The 13458-nt window shown below is 42.6% G+C and overlaps 1 protein-coding gene across 7 annotated transcripts in view; it reads right to left on the reverse strand.

Annotated features, from left to right (window-relative positions):
* The window catches only part of LOC138757581 (short transient receptor potential channel 3-like), a 200480-nt gene that overhangs the window by 95247 nt on the left and 91775 nt on the right, over positions 1-13458 (reverse strand). The window contains exon 1 of one of the 7 annotated variants that reach the window (XM_069925169.1): positions 10951-11266. The exons of 3 other annotated variants lie outside the window; for them this stretch is intronic. In XM_069925169.1, the coding sequence (XP_069781270.1) occupies positions 10951-11108 (158 nt within the window). In that variant the 5' untranslated portion in view covers positions 11109-11266. Of the gene's footprint in view, positions 1-10950; positions 11267-13458 lie in introns of those variants that run through there. 3 more of the 7 variants (XM_069925167.1, XM_069925168.1, XM_069925166.1) reach the window with 3 other exon arrangements.

Below are 13458 nucleotides of genomic sequence, written 5' to 3' on the forward strand. Positions count from 1 at the left end.
TCCATCTACTACCATCCACTTGGCTTCACCTGCATTACCATTACCTCCATTACCTGAACATTTGCTCTGATCCCCTCTTCCCCCACACACAAGACAGGATCCTCCTTGTCCTCACCTACCGCCTCACCTCTGCATCGAATATACCATCCTCTACCATTTCTACCATCATCAGACACATCTTCTGCTCTCTTCTTCTTTCTGCCTTCTGCAGGGACTGCACTCTCCATGACTCCCTTGTTTACTCATCCTTTCCTACAAATCCCCCTTGGCACGTACTCCTCTAACCTCAGGAAGGAAAAAAATGGCTGAGCTGCTGTACTGGCAGCGCTATCTCTGATGCGGGCCCGCAGAGAGCAGAGAGGGTAGGGGAGACACATTACTCCCAAGGGGTCCAATATCCCAGTCCGACTGCCATCAGTTCCGTACAGGTTTCGATTGGCCCGTTAAAGGAGCCAACAGTAGTTTTATTTAAAGTCTCGCGACCGCGGGGTCTGGACCCAAGATGGCAGCGCCTATGATCGACAGCAGCCACAAGGGGGTGCAGTCTCCAGGGAAGCAGAGGACTGGCATAGGGCACCAGAAAATGGGGATACCACCCCCTGTCTGAGAAGGAGAAGTAGAGAAGATGACCCATGGGATGGTGACCACAGTGGCAGATCAGATAGGAATTCTATGGCTGAAAGACACATAGGCAGCGGGCTGCTGGTGAGTCAAGGTGAGGAACCCACAGAGGCTGGAGGCTAGTTACTGCAGTCAAGGTACTCGCACCAGGCTGCAGACTGCTGGAGGCTAGCTTGAAATTAGCTGAAGAGGTACCAGGTAACAAACCAGGTTGCAAGAGAGTGCCGAGGGTGTTGAAGAGTTCATAATGGCATTAGAGGTTCGAATTTAGAGCTCAAGATGCTGATAGTTTGGACTGGTCTCTGAGGCTGTGGAGTCTGCAGGAGTGCTGGAAGAGAATCCATGGATATTCGGTGACTCTAGGGGCAAATCTCTTTTGCTTATCTTTATCTGACTGTAAGAGGTGCTTCAGGTAATTTCTGCCGATGGTATATTTGTCTGCCTTACAGTAGACAAAAGCATGCCATGTAATATGACACTGTTTTTTATTACATGACAATAAATTGAATCTTGATTCTTGAAATGTTACGCTTATGTTCACACTTCCTCCATCACGACCATTCGGGGCCCCAAACAGTCCTTCCAAGTGAAACAACAGGGATTATCTACTGCATCCAGTGCTCCGGTTGTGATCTCCTCTTGGAGAGACTGGTGCTTCGTTGAGCACCTTGGCTCTGTCCACTGAATTAGTAGGGATTTTCCAGTGGCAACCCATTTCAATTACCTGTCCCCATTCCCATGCTGACATGTCCCTCCATGGTCTCATGCACTGCCATAATGAGAGCACCTGCAAATTGGAGGAACAACACCTTATACTCTGCTGGGCACCCTCCAGCCTTGAAATTATCATGCACACAAGAGCTGGTTCCAAAGGTGAGGTAAGAATGATTGCTTTTGACTTCAAGGTAGTATATGATCAAGAGCATATCAAGGAGTCCTCGAACAACTGAAATCAAATGCGTCAGGAAAAAAAAAAATCCTTCCACTGTTTGGGTCATACCTCATAAAGAGCACTGTGATTTTTAGAGATTAATGATCTTATACCCAGGACATTGTTGCAATGGTCTCGAGAGCAATCTTCTAGACCCAATTACCTTCAGGTGCTCCATCATAAGGCCAGAGAAACAATTGTCTGAAGAATGCACAATGTTCATTACATTTGCAAATATTTAGAAAATGATTATCAATACATGCTGCAGCAGAATTCAGACAACATGCAAACATTGGTAAGTGGCAATAATATTTGACTCATAATTCCCAGACAATGAGAATCTCAAATAAAAGAGTTCAATCGCTTGCTCCTGGAATTCAAAATTAAAACTACCACTAAATCCTGTGTGAGGCTGGTCCAGAAGGTCAAGGTATGTGTTCAAAGGCACATTGGCAAAGTGAATCCAAAATTGGCTTGGTGAGGGTAGTAGTGGATGGGTGCATTCTGGCTGAAAATCTCTAAGTTTACCACAGGTTATAATAGTGCATGATTGGGATGAGAATATAGGTGGTCTTATTAATATGTTTGTAGAATGGTATGAAAATTGGTGTAGTCGTAAATTGTGAATAGGGTACTCCAATGCATAGATCAGCTGGGAATAGATAGTCATAGATAGAAAATAAGGTACTGCACTACATAGATCAGATGGGAAGTTGGTCAGAGCAGTGGCAGAGATTTAATCCTGACAAGGTAATGCATTTTACAAGACAAATTCTAATAGGACACATACAGTAAATGGCAGGAAGTATTGGAGCATCAATGTACAGGGGAACCAAGAGGTGCAAATCCATAGCTTGCTTAAATTGGAGGCACAGATCCACAGGGTAGCAAAGAAAGTATTTGGTCTGCTTGTCTCCATGGGCCAAAGTATTAAATGTGAAGACGTGTGCAGCTGTACAAAAATTCTTCAGACTACATTTGGAGGATTGTGCACAGTTCCAGTTGCTATACTATACGAAGGCTGTGACTGCACTGGAAAGAGCGCAAAAGGATTCACCGATTCATCAGGATGTTTCCTGGAAAAGAGGGCTGGAAGGAGAGAGTGGATAGGCTGGGTTTATTCTCACTGGAATATTTAACTCTGAGGGGTTGACCTTACAGAGATTTATAAAATAATGTGACATAGATAGGGGAGATAGTCAGAGTCATTTTCCCAGGGAAGGGGAGCTTAGAACTGTAGGGCATAGGTTGAAGGAGAGAGGGGAGAAATTTAAAGGAGGTCTGATGGGTAAAGTTTTCACACAGAGGGTTATGGTTAATTGGAGGTGGTACAATTACAAAACTTAAAAAGCATTTGGACAGGTTCTTAAGATAGGAAAATAGCAATACTTGTCTATATAGGCAGATAGCATTAGCATATATAGCCATCACAGTTGTCATGGACGAAAACAGCGATTCATACATATGGCTGCTCTTCATAGACGAAAGCTCAGTCTTCAATACCATTATTCCCTCAGTGCTGGTGAAGAAGCTACAAAATCTAGGTCTCTGCACTCCCCCCCCCCCCCCACCTTCTACAAATGGATCCTTGACTTTCTCATCGAAGACCACAGTCAGTACGAATTGGAAACAACATCTAACTGATTATCAACATGAGCACACTCCTAGGAAGCATGCTGTTCTACTCATTAAACACTCACAAATCTGTGGCCAGGCACAATTCCAATGCTATCTACAAGTTTGCCCATGACATCACAGTTGTCGACAGAATCACAAATGGCAAAGAGGTACCATAAAGGAAGGAGATAAATCAGCTCATTGATGGTGTCACATCAACAACCTTGCACTCAACATTAGCAAAACCAAGGAGATGATTGTGTTCTTCAGGAGAAAGTCAGGAGAACATGACCCAGTCCTCATTCAGGGCTCAGTAGTGGAGAGAATCAAGAACTTCAAATTCCTGGGTGTCAGCATCTCCAAGGTTCTGTCCTGGAGTCTCCATGTCAATGCAATCAAGAAGAAGGCTCACCAGCGGCTATACTTTGTGAGATGTTTGAGGAGATTAAGTATGTCACTGAAGACTTTCATAAACTTCTACAGGTGTACTGTGAAGAGCATTCTGGCTGGTTGCATCACTGCCTGTTAATGGAAGCACCAAATCTCAGGGCAAGAATAAACTCCAGAGGGTTGTTAACTCAGCCTGCGACATCACAGGCACCAGACTTCACTCCATTGAGGACATCTACATGAGGTACTGACTTTAAAAAAGCAGCCTTTATCCTCAAAGACTTCCACCACCCAGGCCATGCCCTCTTCACTCTGCTACTATTGGGAAAGAAGTACAGGAATCTAAAGATGAGCACTCGATAGCACAAAGACAGCTTCTTCCCCGCTGCCATAAGATTCCTGAATAATCAATGAACCAAACACACTGCCTTACTTTATGTGCACTATTATTTTTATCCTTTTTTATAGTAATGACGCAAGATGGTTATAATATGAATGTTTACACTTTGATACTGCTGCAAACACTGAATTTCATGACTTGTTCATGGCAATAAATTCTGATTCTGAAGTTGGCCAAAAGGGCCCAATTTAATGCTCTACAAATCTACAGAATGTCATGCAGTTACTTGCCTTTGTCAAAGAAATAAGTAGAAAAGACATTGTGAAGGATGGGAGGAAATGGGAGCACCTGGAAGAAACACATACAGACATGGGGAGAATGTACAAACTCCTTCCAGACAGCGCTGGATTTGAACCCAGGTTGCTGGTACTGTAACAGCATGATGCTCACCACTACATCAATAATTTGTTCTCACCCAGGAGAAATGCCCCAGATATTGTAGTCTATCCTCATTACTGAAATTGCGTCAACCCCAGGACTATTAATGTAATTTGAATTCCCTGTCCTCATCCTTTCAAAAGTCTGATGGGTAGAATGGTGAAGGGATGAGGTAAGCTATACATGGACAGATTGTGTGCACGTCTTCCCAGAAGAAGAGGGTGATACAGATGTTATAGTCAAAAAGGAATGGTGCAGAATATTAAATCTGATATAAATAGAAAATATTGTGGTTTAGGATCTCTCAAAATGAATAAATGAACAAGCCTGGAATAAATGTATCTAAGGTGCCGAGAAAACAAGGGAGGAAAAGGCATGGTGCCCGAGGACTGACATTTTGATGACATGCTTCCTTTGTTTAATAGGGAAGTAAAGGTTGGATCACAGGTCATTTATCCAAATTTTTGAAAGAATTCTGAGGGACAGTATAAATCAGTTTGGAATTGCTCAGATTAATCAAAAGCAGACAGCATATATTTAATTAGTCAGGATCTGGTAGGATTAAGAAGGTATATATATGATGTGATTCTTTATTGCTCAAGGAACAGTGTAGACAGCCATACTAGATTGCTTAAACCGAGAATACTATCTTCACTCGTAGTCACTACTTTGCAGAATCAGAACCTGAATTTAATGTCATAAACCATGTCATGAGATGCAATGTTTTGTGACAGCATCACAGCACAAATATTGCTATAAATTACATTTCAAAAATAAATAAATAGCGCATCAAAATAGGATAAAGTGCGGTAATGTCTGTGGTTCATTCTCTATTCAGAAATCCAATGGCAGAGGGAAGAAGCTGTCCTTGTGCCGCTGAGTGATCGTCTTCAGGCTCCTGTACCTTTTCCCCAATGGTAGCAGTGTGAAGAGGGTGTGGCCTGGGGATCCTTGAGGATAGAGGCTGCTTTCTTAAAATATTATCTTTGGTAGATGTTTTCGATGAATGGAATACTGGTACCTGAGGCATTGCTGGCCGAATTAAAAATTCTCTGGAGATTTTTCCTGTCCTGTGTGCACCAGACAGTGATGTAATCTACCAAAATGCTCACCTGTAGAGGTTTATGAGAGTCTTTGGTGACATCTCTAATCTCCTCAAACTCCTCACAATGTCTAGCTGCTGGTGAGCCTTCTTCATAATTGCATTGGGGGCCCCAGGACAGATCCTCAAGAGATGTTTGCACCCAGAAATTTGAAGTTCTTGACCCTCTCCACTGCAGAAGCCTTGATGAGGACTGGTTCCTATTCTCCTGATTTCCTCTTCAAGTTCACAATGAGCTTTTTGGTTTTGCTAATATTGAGTGTAAGGTTATTGTTGTGACACCACTCAACTAGCTGATTTATCTGCCTCCAGTACAGTTAAGTAAGAATAACAGCACCAGAGTATATACAAGAGATTTATCATACTGTTACCAAGACTGTTGAGGTTTCCTGGGCTAGTCTGGAGTTGCTTTTTTTGATATAGAGACACAAAGAAAAGAATTAACTAATGTATAAAAATTATATGCGGTCAGATTGGGACAATGGAATGGATTTATTCCTCAGCTGGGAATTCAAAAATGGAGGGAGTGCGCAGTTTATAGATTTAAATAAATCTATAGGGGAGCCGATGACTATTAAAAATCCAAAGAGAAGTGAACTTGAAATTATTGGGAGGAAAGGAAGAAGAAGCAGAAACCCATAACACATCTGAAATGTACTTGGATAAGCAACAGAGGTGCAGTAATTATAAAACATTACAGTACAGGTGCTTTGGCCCTCCATGGTGTGCCAATCTCTACATTCCTACCAAAAAATACTAAACCCTTCCTACCTCAACACCCTCTATTTTTCTTTCATTCATGTGCCTGTCTTAGAGTCTCTTAAATCCCCAAGTTTCAGCTTCCACCACCACCCAATAGATGTCTGTAATTGGAATAGGAAGTCTGAAACCAGTCGTACATGTCTTCTTCAGGTGAAATGCTCACCAAAGACATCCTGCTTATCTGAACGAAATTATTAGGAAAAAATTAACAAATTCAAAAGGTAAAGTTTCCTTTCTTTCCCCAATCTTATCTTTCATGTAACTTGCCCATTTTTGTAGAAATCACATTGGTCATTTTAGATGTGGAAACAGGGATACTGACCAAGACTGTTAAGAGGGGATGGTCTTAATAAATGGCCAGTTGATGAGTGAAGACAAGGTATATGGTGAGCGAAATCAAGGTATATGGAGATTGAAGACAAAGTAAAGCATGCTTTTACACTAAAATGTTCTGTTCCTTCCTCATCTGCTAACTGAGTGAAACATGAAAGTCTGCAGATGCTGTGATTGTAGTAAAAACACACCAAAATGCTGGAGAAACTCAGTCGGTCTTTCATTGTCCATAGGAGACAAAGATATTTTGGGCCTGAACCCTTCAAGGAAAAAGCAGAATGAGCAAAATAAAACACCCCAGAAAATCTCAGAATACAAACAGTGCTGGCTGGGGGTGGAATCCATTCAGTTGAGGTAGCTGTGGGGGTTGGTTCATTGGTAGATGATGTCTGTCAAGAGTGTGTCTCCAAGATGGAGAAAGAGAGATCGGCCTGTTTCTGTGCTGTAAACGGTTGTATGGTTATGGTTAACATAACAATTACAGCACGGAAACAGGCCATTAGGCCCTTCTAGTCCGCACCGAACCAAACACCCCTTTCTAGTCCCACCTCCCTGCACAATGCCCATAACCCTCCATCTTCTTCTCATCCATATACCTGTCCAACCTTTTCTTAAATACAATAGACTCCGCCGCCACTATTTCTCCCAGAAGCTCATTCCACACGTCTACCACTCTCTGAGTAAAGAAGTTCCCCCTCATGTTACCTCTAAACCTCTGCCCTTTAATTCTTAACTCATGTCCTCTTGTTTTAATCTTTCCTCCTCTTAACGGAAATAGTCTATCCACATCCACTCTGTCTATCCCTTTCATAATCTTAAATACTTCTATCAAATCCCCTCTCAACCTTCTACGCTCCGAAGAATAAAGACCTAATCTGTCCAATCTCTCCCTATACTCTAGATGCTTAAACCCAGGTAACATTCTGGTAAACCTTCTCTGCACTCTCTCCACTCTGTTTATATCCTTCCTATAATTAGGCGACCAGAACTGCACACAGAACTCCAAATTAGGCCGCACCAACGTCTTATACAATCTCAACATCACCTCCCAACTCCTATATTCCATGCAATGATTGATAAAGGCCAGCATACTAAAAGCCTTCTTCACCACCCTATTCACGTGAGTTTCTACCTTCAGGGAATGATGTACCGTTACTCCTAAATCTTTCTGCTCTTCTGTATTCATCAATGCTCTCCCATTTACCACGTATGTCCTATTCTGATTCTTCTTACCAAAATGAAGCACCTCACACTTATCAGCATTAAATTCCATCTGCCATTTTTCAGCCCTCTTTTCTAAGCAGCCCAAATCCCTCTGCAATCCTTGAAAACCTTCTTCATTATCCACTATTCCACCTATCTTAGTATCGTCTGCATATTTACTAATCCAATTCACCACCCCTTCATCTAGATCATTAATGTATATAACGAACAACAATGGGCCCAATACAGATCCTGGAGGCACACCACTGGTCACCGGCCTCCAACCTGACAGACAATTATCCATTACCACTCTTCGGCCTCTCCCTTTCAGCCAATGTTCAATCCATTTGACTATCTCAAAATTTATACCTAAAGACTGCACCTTCCTAACTAACCTTCCATGTGGTACCTTATCGAAGGCCTTACTGAAGTCCATATAGACAACATCCACTGCGCTACCCTCATCCACATTCCTAGTCACCTCTTCAAAAAATTCAATCAGATTGGTCAAACATGACCTTCCTCCCACAAATCCATGTTGAGTGCTCCTGATCAGACCCTGTCTATCCAGATGTTTATAAGTACTATCTCTAAGAATTTTCTCCATTAATTTACCTACCACAGACATCAAACTTACAGGCCGATAGTTGCCAGGCTTCCTCCTTGAACCCTTTTTAAATAACGGAACCACATGCGCAATGCGCCAATCCTCCGGCACTATCCCCATATCTAATGACATTTGGAAAATTACCGCCAGAGCCTCTGCTATTTCCTCCTTCATTTCTCTCAATGTCCTGGGGAAGATCCCGTCTGGTCCCAGAGACTTATCCACCTTTATATTCTTCAAAAGCCCTAAAACTACACCTTTTATAATCTCTATATTCCCCATATTTACCCAATTTGCTTTTTTTATCTCATCTCCCAATATTCTTCTCCTTAGTGAATACCGAAGAAAAGAAACTGTTCAATATCTCCCCCATTTCTCTAGGCTCCACACACAGTTTTCCGCTCTGATTTTCTAAGGGACAAATTTTGTCTCTAGCTTTCCTTTTACCATTAACATATTTGTAGAACTCTTTTGGATTAGTTTTCACCCTGCTTGCAATAGCTTCCTCGTACCTTCTTTTAGCTTTCCTAATTCCTCTCTTAAGATTCCTCTTACATTCAATGTATCTTTCAAACATCTCCTTAACTCCATGCTTCTTGTATCTAATGTACGCCTCCCTTTTTCTTCGAACCAAGTTTCCAATATTCCTTGAAAACCACGGCTCTCTCAAACCTTTTGCCCCTCCTTTTAACCTAACAGGAACATAAAGCTTTTGCACTCTCAAAATCTGATCTTTAAAAGACTTCCATCTCTCTACTACATCCTGCCCATAAAACAAATTGTCCCAATGCACACCCTGCAAGTCCTTTCGCATCTCCTCAAATCTAGCTTTTCCCCAGTCAAAAACCTCAACCCTTGGCCCTGACTTCTCTCTTGCCATAATGACATTGAAGCTGATGGCATTATGATCACTGGACCCGAAGTGCTCGCCAACACTAACCTCCGTCACTTGACCCATCCTATTTGCCAACAGTAGATCTAACACTGCTCCTTCTCTGGTCGGCACCTCTACATATTGTTGTAAAAAACTATCTTGCACACATTTCACAAACTCTAACCCATCCAGTCCTTTCACAGAATGTGTTTCCCAATCTATATGTGGAAAATTAAAATCTCCCATAATTACAACCCTGTGCTTATCACAAATATCTACTATCTCCCTACAGATTTGCTCCTCTAGGTCTCGGTCCCCTCCGGGTGGTCTATAATACACCCCTACAAGTGTAACCTCTCCTTTCCTACTCCTCAGTTCCACCCAAATAGCCTCCGTGGATGTGCCCTCTAATCTATCCTTCCTCGGCACCGCTGTAATATTTTCCCTGACAAGCAATGCAACCCCACCTCCTCTTGCCCCTCCGACTCTATCACACCTAAAACAAAGAAACCCAGGGATATTCAGTTGTCAATCACATCCCTCCTGCAACCATGTCTCACTAATCGCTACCACATCATACTTCCAAGTATCAATCCACACCTTCAGCTCATCCACCTTTTTTACAATACTCCTGGCATTAAAATATATGAATTTGAGAGATTTCCCAATTTTTAATCCCTGTTTTCTCTCATCTTTAATAACAACATTATTTACTTTTCCTGCCAATTGCCCTTCATCTTCTTCCAGAGCATTTCCCTTCTCTATCAGCTGCCCATCCATATTCAAATACTTACTACAAACTTTCTTTGTTTGCATTCTAACCTTCTCCTTACTGCTCTGTACTATTTAAGGCAAGGGAGAGAGTTGCTAGTGAATTTGATGTTGGGGTGGAAATTGTCAGCAAAGTGGATGAAATCAACAAGCTCATCATGGGTACATGAGGCAGCACCAAAGTAGTTTTCAAGTGGAGGAGGAAGAGTTAAATGGCCTTCCCTGTCTTGTGGATTCACAATTTCATAGCTAGGTGCCAACCTCCTACAAGTTCTTGTATTAATAATGGGTGAGTCTTCCCAATGCCCGTGTATTTATTTACCTGGATTTAAAACTGTTTGACGCGCGATGCTGTGGACGAGGATCAACAGATAATGGTCGGACCTCTATGATTTACCTGCCGCTTCACTGGGTGGCGCTAATTTTCCAGTTAGGCAAAGCACCTTAATCCTGTTAACTCACTAAACGCGATTTTCTGAGATATTGTGAAAACCTTTGGTTTAAGAAGGACATTCAGATTACAAACTCAAAAATTAAATCGACACCTACTTCAGAGATTCATTGAGTTATTAACTTAAACGAAATGATCAAGATTTTTAATGTCTGCGTGAAAAGCCCTCCAGTAACATAATAAATGGAGCTTCAATGGGGGAGGGATAGGTAGAGCTAAACAATCAGATGCCCCGGTCTAATTCCATTCGAGTTTAAGATAACATTCTCCGAATCGCGTCGAAGTTGAGTTGGCGGGAAATGCCCAGGCGACATAAACTATCAGCTTTCCCCATTTATTAATCTCAAACATTCTTACAAAAGTTGTTTTGCTTTAAAATTTTAAACGAGACATCACCGCGGGGAAATTCATTCGAAACAGCTTTGGACTTGATCCATCTTTACCAAAATTTCATGGATTTTACATTTTTATAAAGCACGACAATGAATGAACCGAATAAAAAGTGCTTACATCGCTTTGGGGCGTCCATATAGATTCTTGTCGTCTGCGACTGGTCTGTAAGGATGCCAGCCCAGATCGCCGTTCTCCTCCTTCCACACCCGTCGATTTTCGTCTTCATGAAAGCACACGCTTGTCTGAACCTGGTGCCTTCTATTTTCTTCTGACATTCAGACGGAATCGTTGTTCGCGGCGGTATATATAGAAAGTAGAATTAATCACGTTGGAGTGGCCCGCCGCAGCTCATTGTACCTGCTGCAGTGGGATTTCGCCGGAGCTGCCGATGGGAACTGACGCTGGTTCACCAGGGAGGAGTGACACTGGCCAACCCACCACAGTTCTTCTCCACCCACCTCCCCAGTCCTCGGACACGAAGAGCTTGCTTGTGAGAGCAGAGCCGTATGGTCACATAACGACCCATAAACCCAGTTGGTCAACACAGAAACTCGTCGCTCTCGGGTGAAAAGTTACAGTATCCGAGGAACTGGGTTTAGTGGGCGGCGGGACGAAAGCCACCAAAATCGATCCTCTCACTCCAACCCAGCGACTCTCCGATTTATCCCGAGCTCCATCGGGAAATTCCCTTTGGAAAAAGACCAGGTTATGTTTATCAATTACGAACAGCGGTTCCCCAATTAGACTCGGATCAGACGGGAGTCCCGTTTCTTCAGTTAAACCAGGGAAAGTGCACAGGCCGGTGGGGAGGGGCTGTTAGGAAGCAGTGGACATGCAAACTCTTCCATCTCATTGCTGGGAAAAAGATTTCCTTGGGTTGGTTTGGAGAAAATTGACGTTTTTGAAGGAATTGTGCTAACGTGGCCAACGGTTCAAACGCTGAATCCATGCAATGGATCCATGCAGCTCTCCAATGGATGCAGCGACCTTGGTGCTGCACCTGTAATCAGTCTGCAATCCCCAGAGGAGAGGGGCACACTGCATAATCACAAGTCTCGGCAAGAGCAGCGGAGTGTCCTCGCATTCATGCAGTTGCAGACAAGAGAGGGGATAATGAGAAAGGTAGCAGCACCAGGTGATCATGCGACAAAACGGGCCTACACGCAACATATTAGTTACCTGATACTGCATGTCATTAATGTCTGAAGAGGCTTTGGGTAGCAAGGTTTTTCAGTGCAAGTTTCCAAGAAAACTTACTCCCTGATAGCATGCTCTACTTGTGGCAGTGAAAGAGATCAGCCTGTTTTTTTTTTGAGATCCGAACAGGGCTCTGCTGGAGACATCATTACAATGGCTGCTCATAAATGCTTCAGATATTTGGCAACTGCCTTCATTTCAAATGCTGGCAGTTTCATCATCGATGAAGCGAGTCAAGATATACATCATTTGTGGTTCAAGGTAATGTCGGAGGCTCAGGATATGTGCAGTTCTCCACCTATTCCACATCACCCAGGACTATTCATCAATCTCAAAGGAATCCACACTTTTAGAGTACTAATAGTCTGCAAGAAGAAAAGATGTGGGAGCAGAGACAGTGTTGACTGGATCACTGTCGATCATGACTATGAGTAGGAGTAAATACATTGTAGAAATAAGTGGTTAAACAGCTGTGCTGGTTGAACAGATGGGAATGTGAGAAAGAGCACAGACAGGAGAACAACAGAGTAACTAGTGATGTGTTTGATGTGTGAAAGCATAGCCTAGAAAGCCTAATCAAGCAGTTGATAATAAAACAGCAGATGGGTCCCTCCTCTCTTCAAGCCTCTCGTCATTCAATATGATCAAGGCTGATCTACCTGGGCATCTTTTGTGCCAGTCAAATCCCCAATATTTCACAAAATTATTTTCATCCTGGTTAAATGTCTCCAGTGACCTCACTACCATAACCCCCATGGAGTAGAAACCTTCTGAGGTTCACCACCCTCTGTGAGAAGAAGTTTGTATACACTTCAGTATTAAATGACAATCCCTGGATTAGGGTAATAGGGAAAGCTAGGATAGAGATGAATGAGTCACTACATTAATGTGCCCTGATCAGTACAGTCCATTATATCACCAAATTTGATGTCATTTGCAAATATATGAATCATGTCAACATACAAATTGTTAAAATAGATAGCAAACAACAGTGTAGCTAACTCTGACCCCTCCAGCGCACCATTGGTTACAGACCTCCAGAAAAGCAACCTTCCACGATAACCCTCTGACTCCTTCCACAAAGCCAGATTTGATTCCAATTGGCCAGTTCACCTTGGATTCCATGTGATCCAATCTTGTACGTGGGACCTTGTCAAATGCCTTGCTAAAGTCTATACATACAATGTCCATCACCCTACCCTCATCAATCCGCTTAGTCAACTTGGTAAAAAAACTATCAGATTAATGAGAACCAATCTCCTGTTAACCTCTAATCAGTTCCTGCCTATCCACATGCAGGTCTGCACTTAATTCATGTCTTTGAGACATGGGTGACCCAGTCAATATTAGGGAAGTTAAAATATCCCAGTAACACTATCCTATTATTCTTGCAGCTAATTAACTTGAATTTGAACTTGAACAGCTATC

The sequence above is a fragment of the Narcine bancroftii genome, chromosome 3 (assembly GCF_036971445.1).
Source record: "Narcine bancroftii isolate sNarBan1 chromosome 3, sNarBan1.hap1, whole genome shotgun sequence".
NCBI lineage: Eukaryota > Metazoa > Chordata > Chondrichthyes > Torpediniformes > Narcinidae > Narcine > Narcine bancroftii.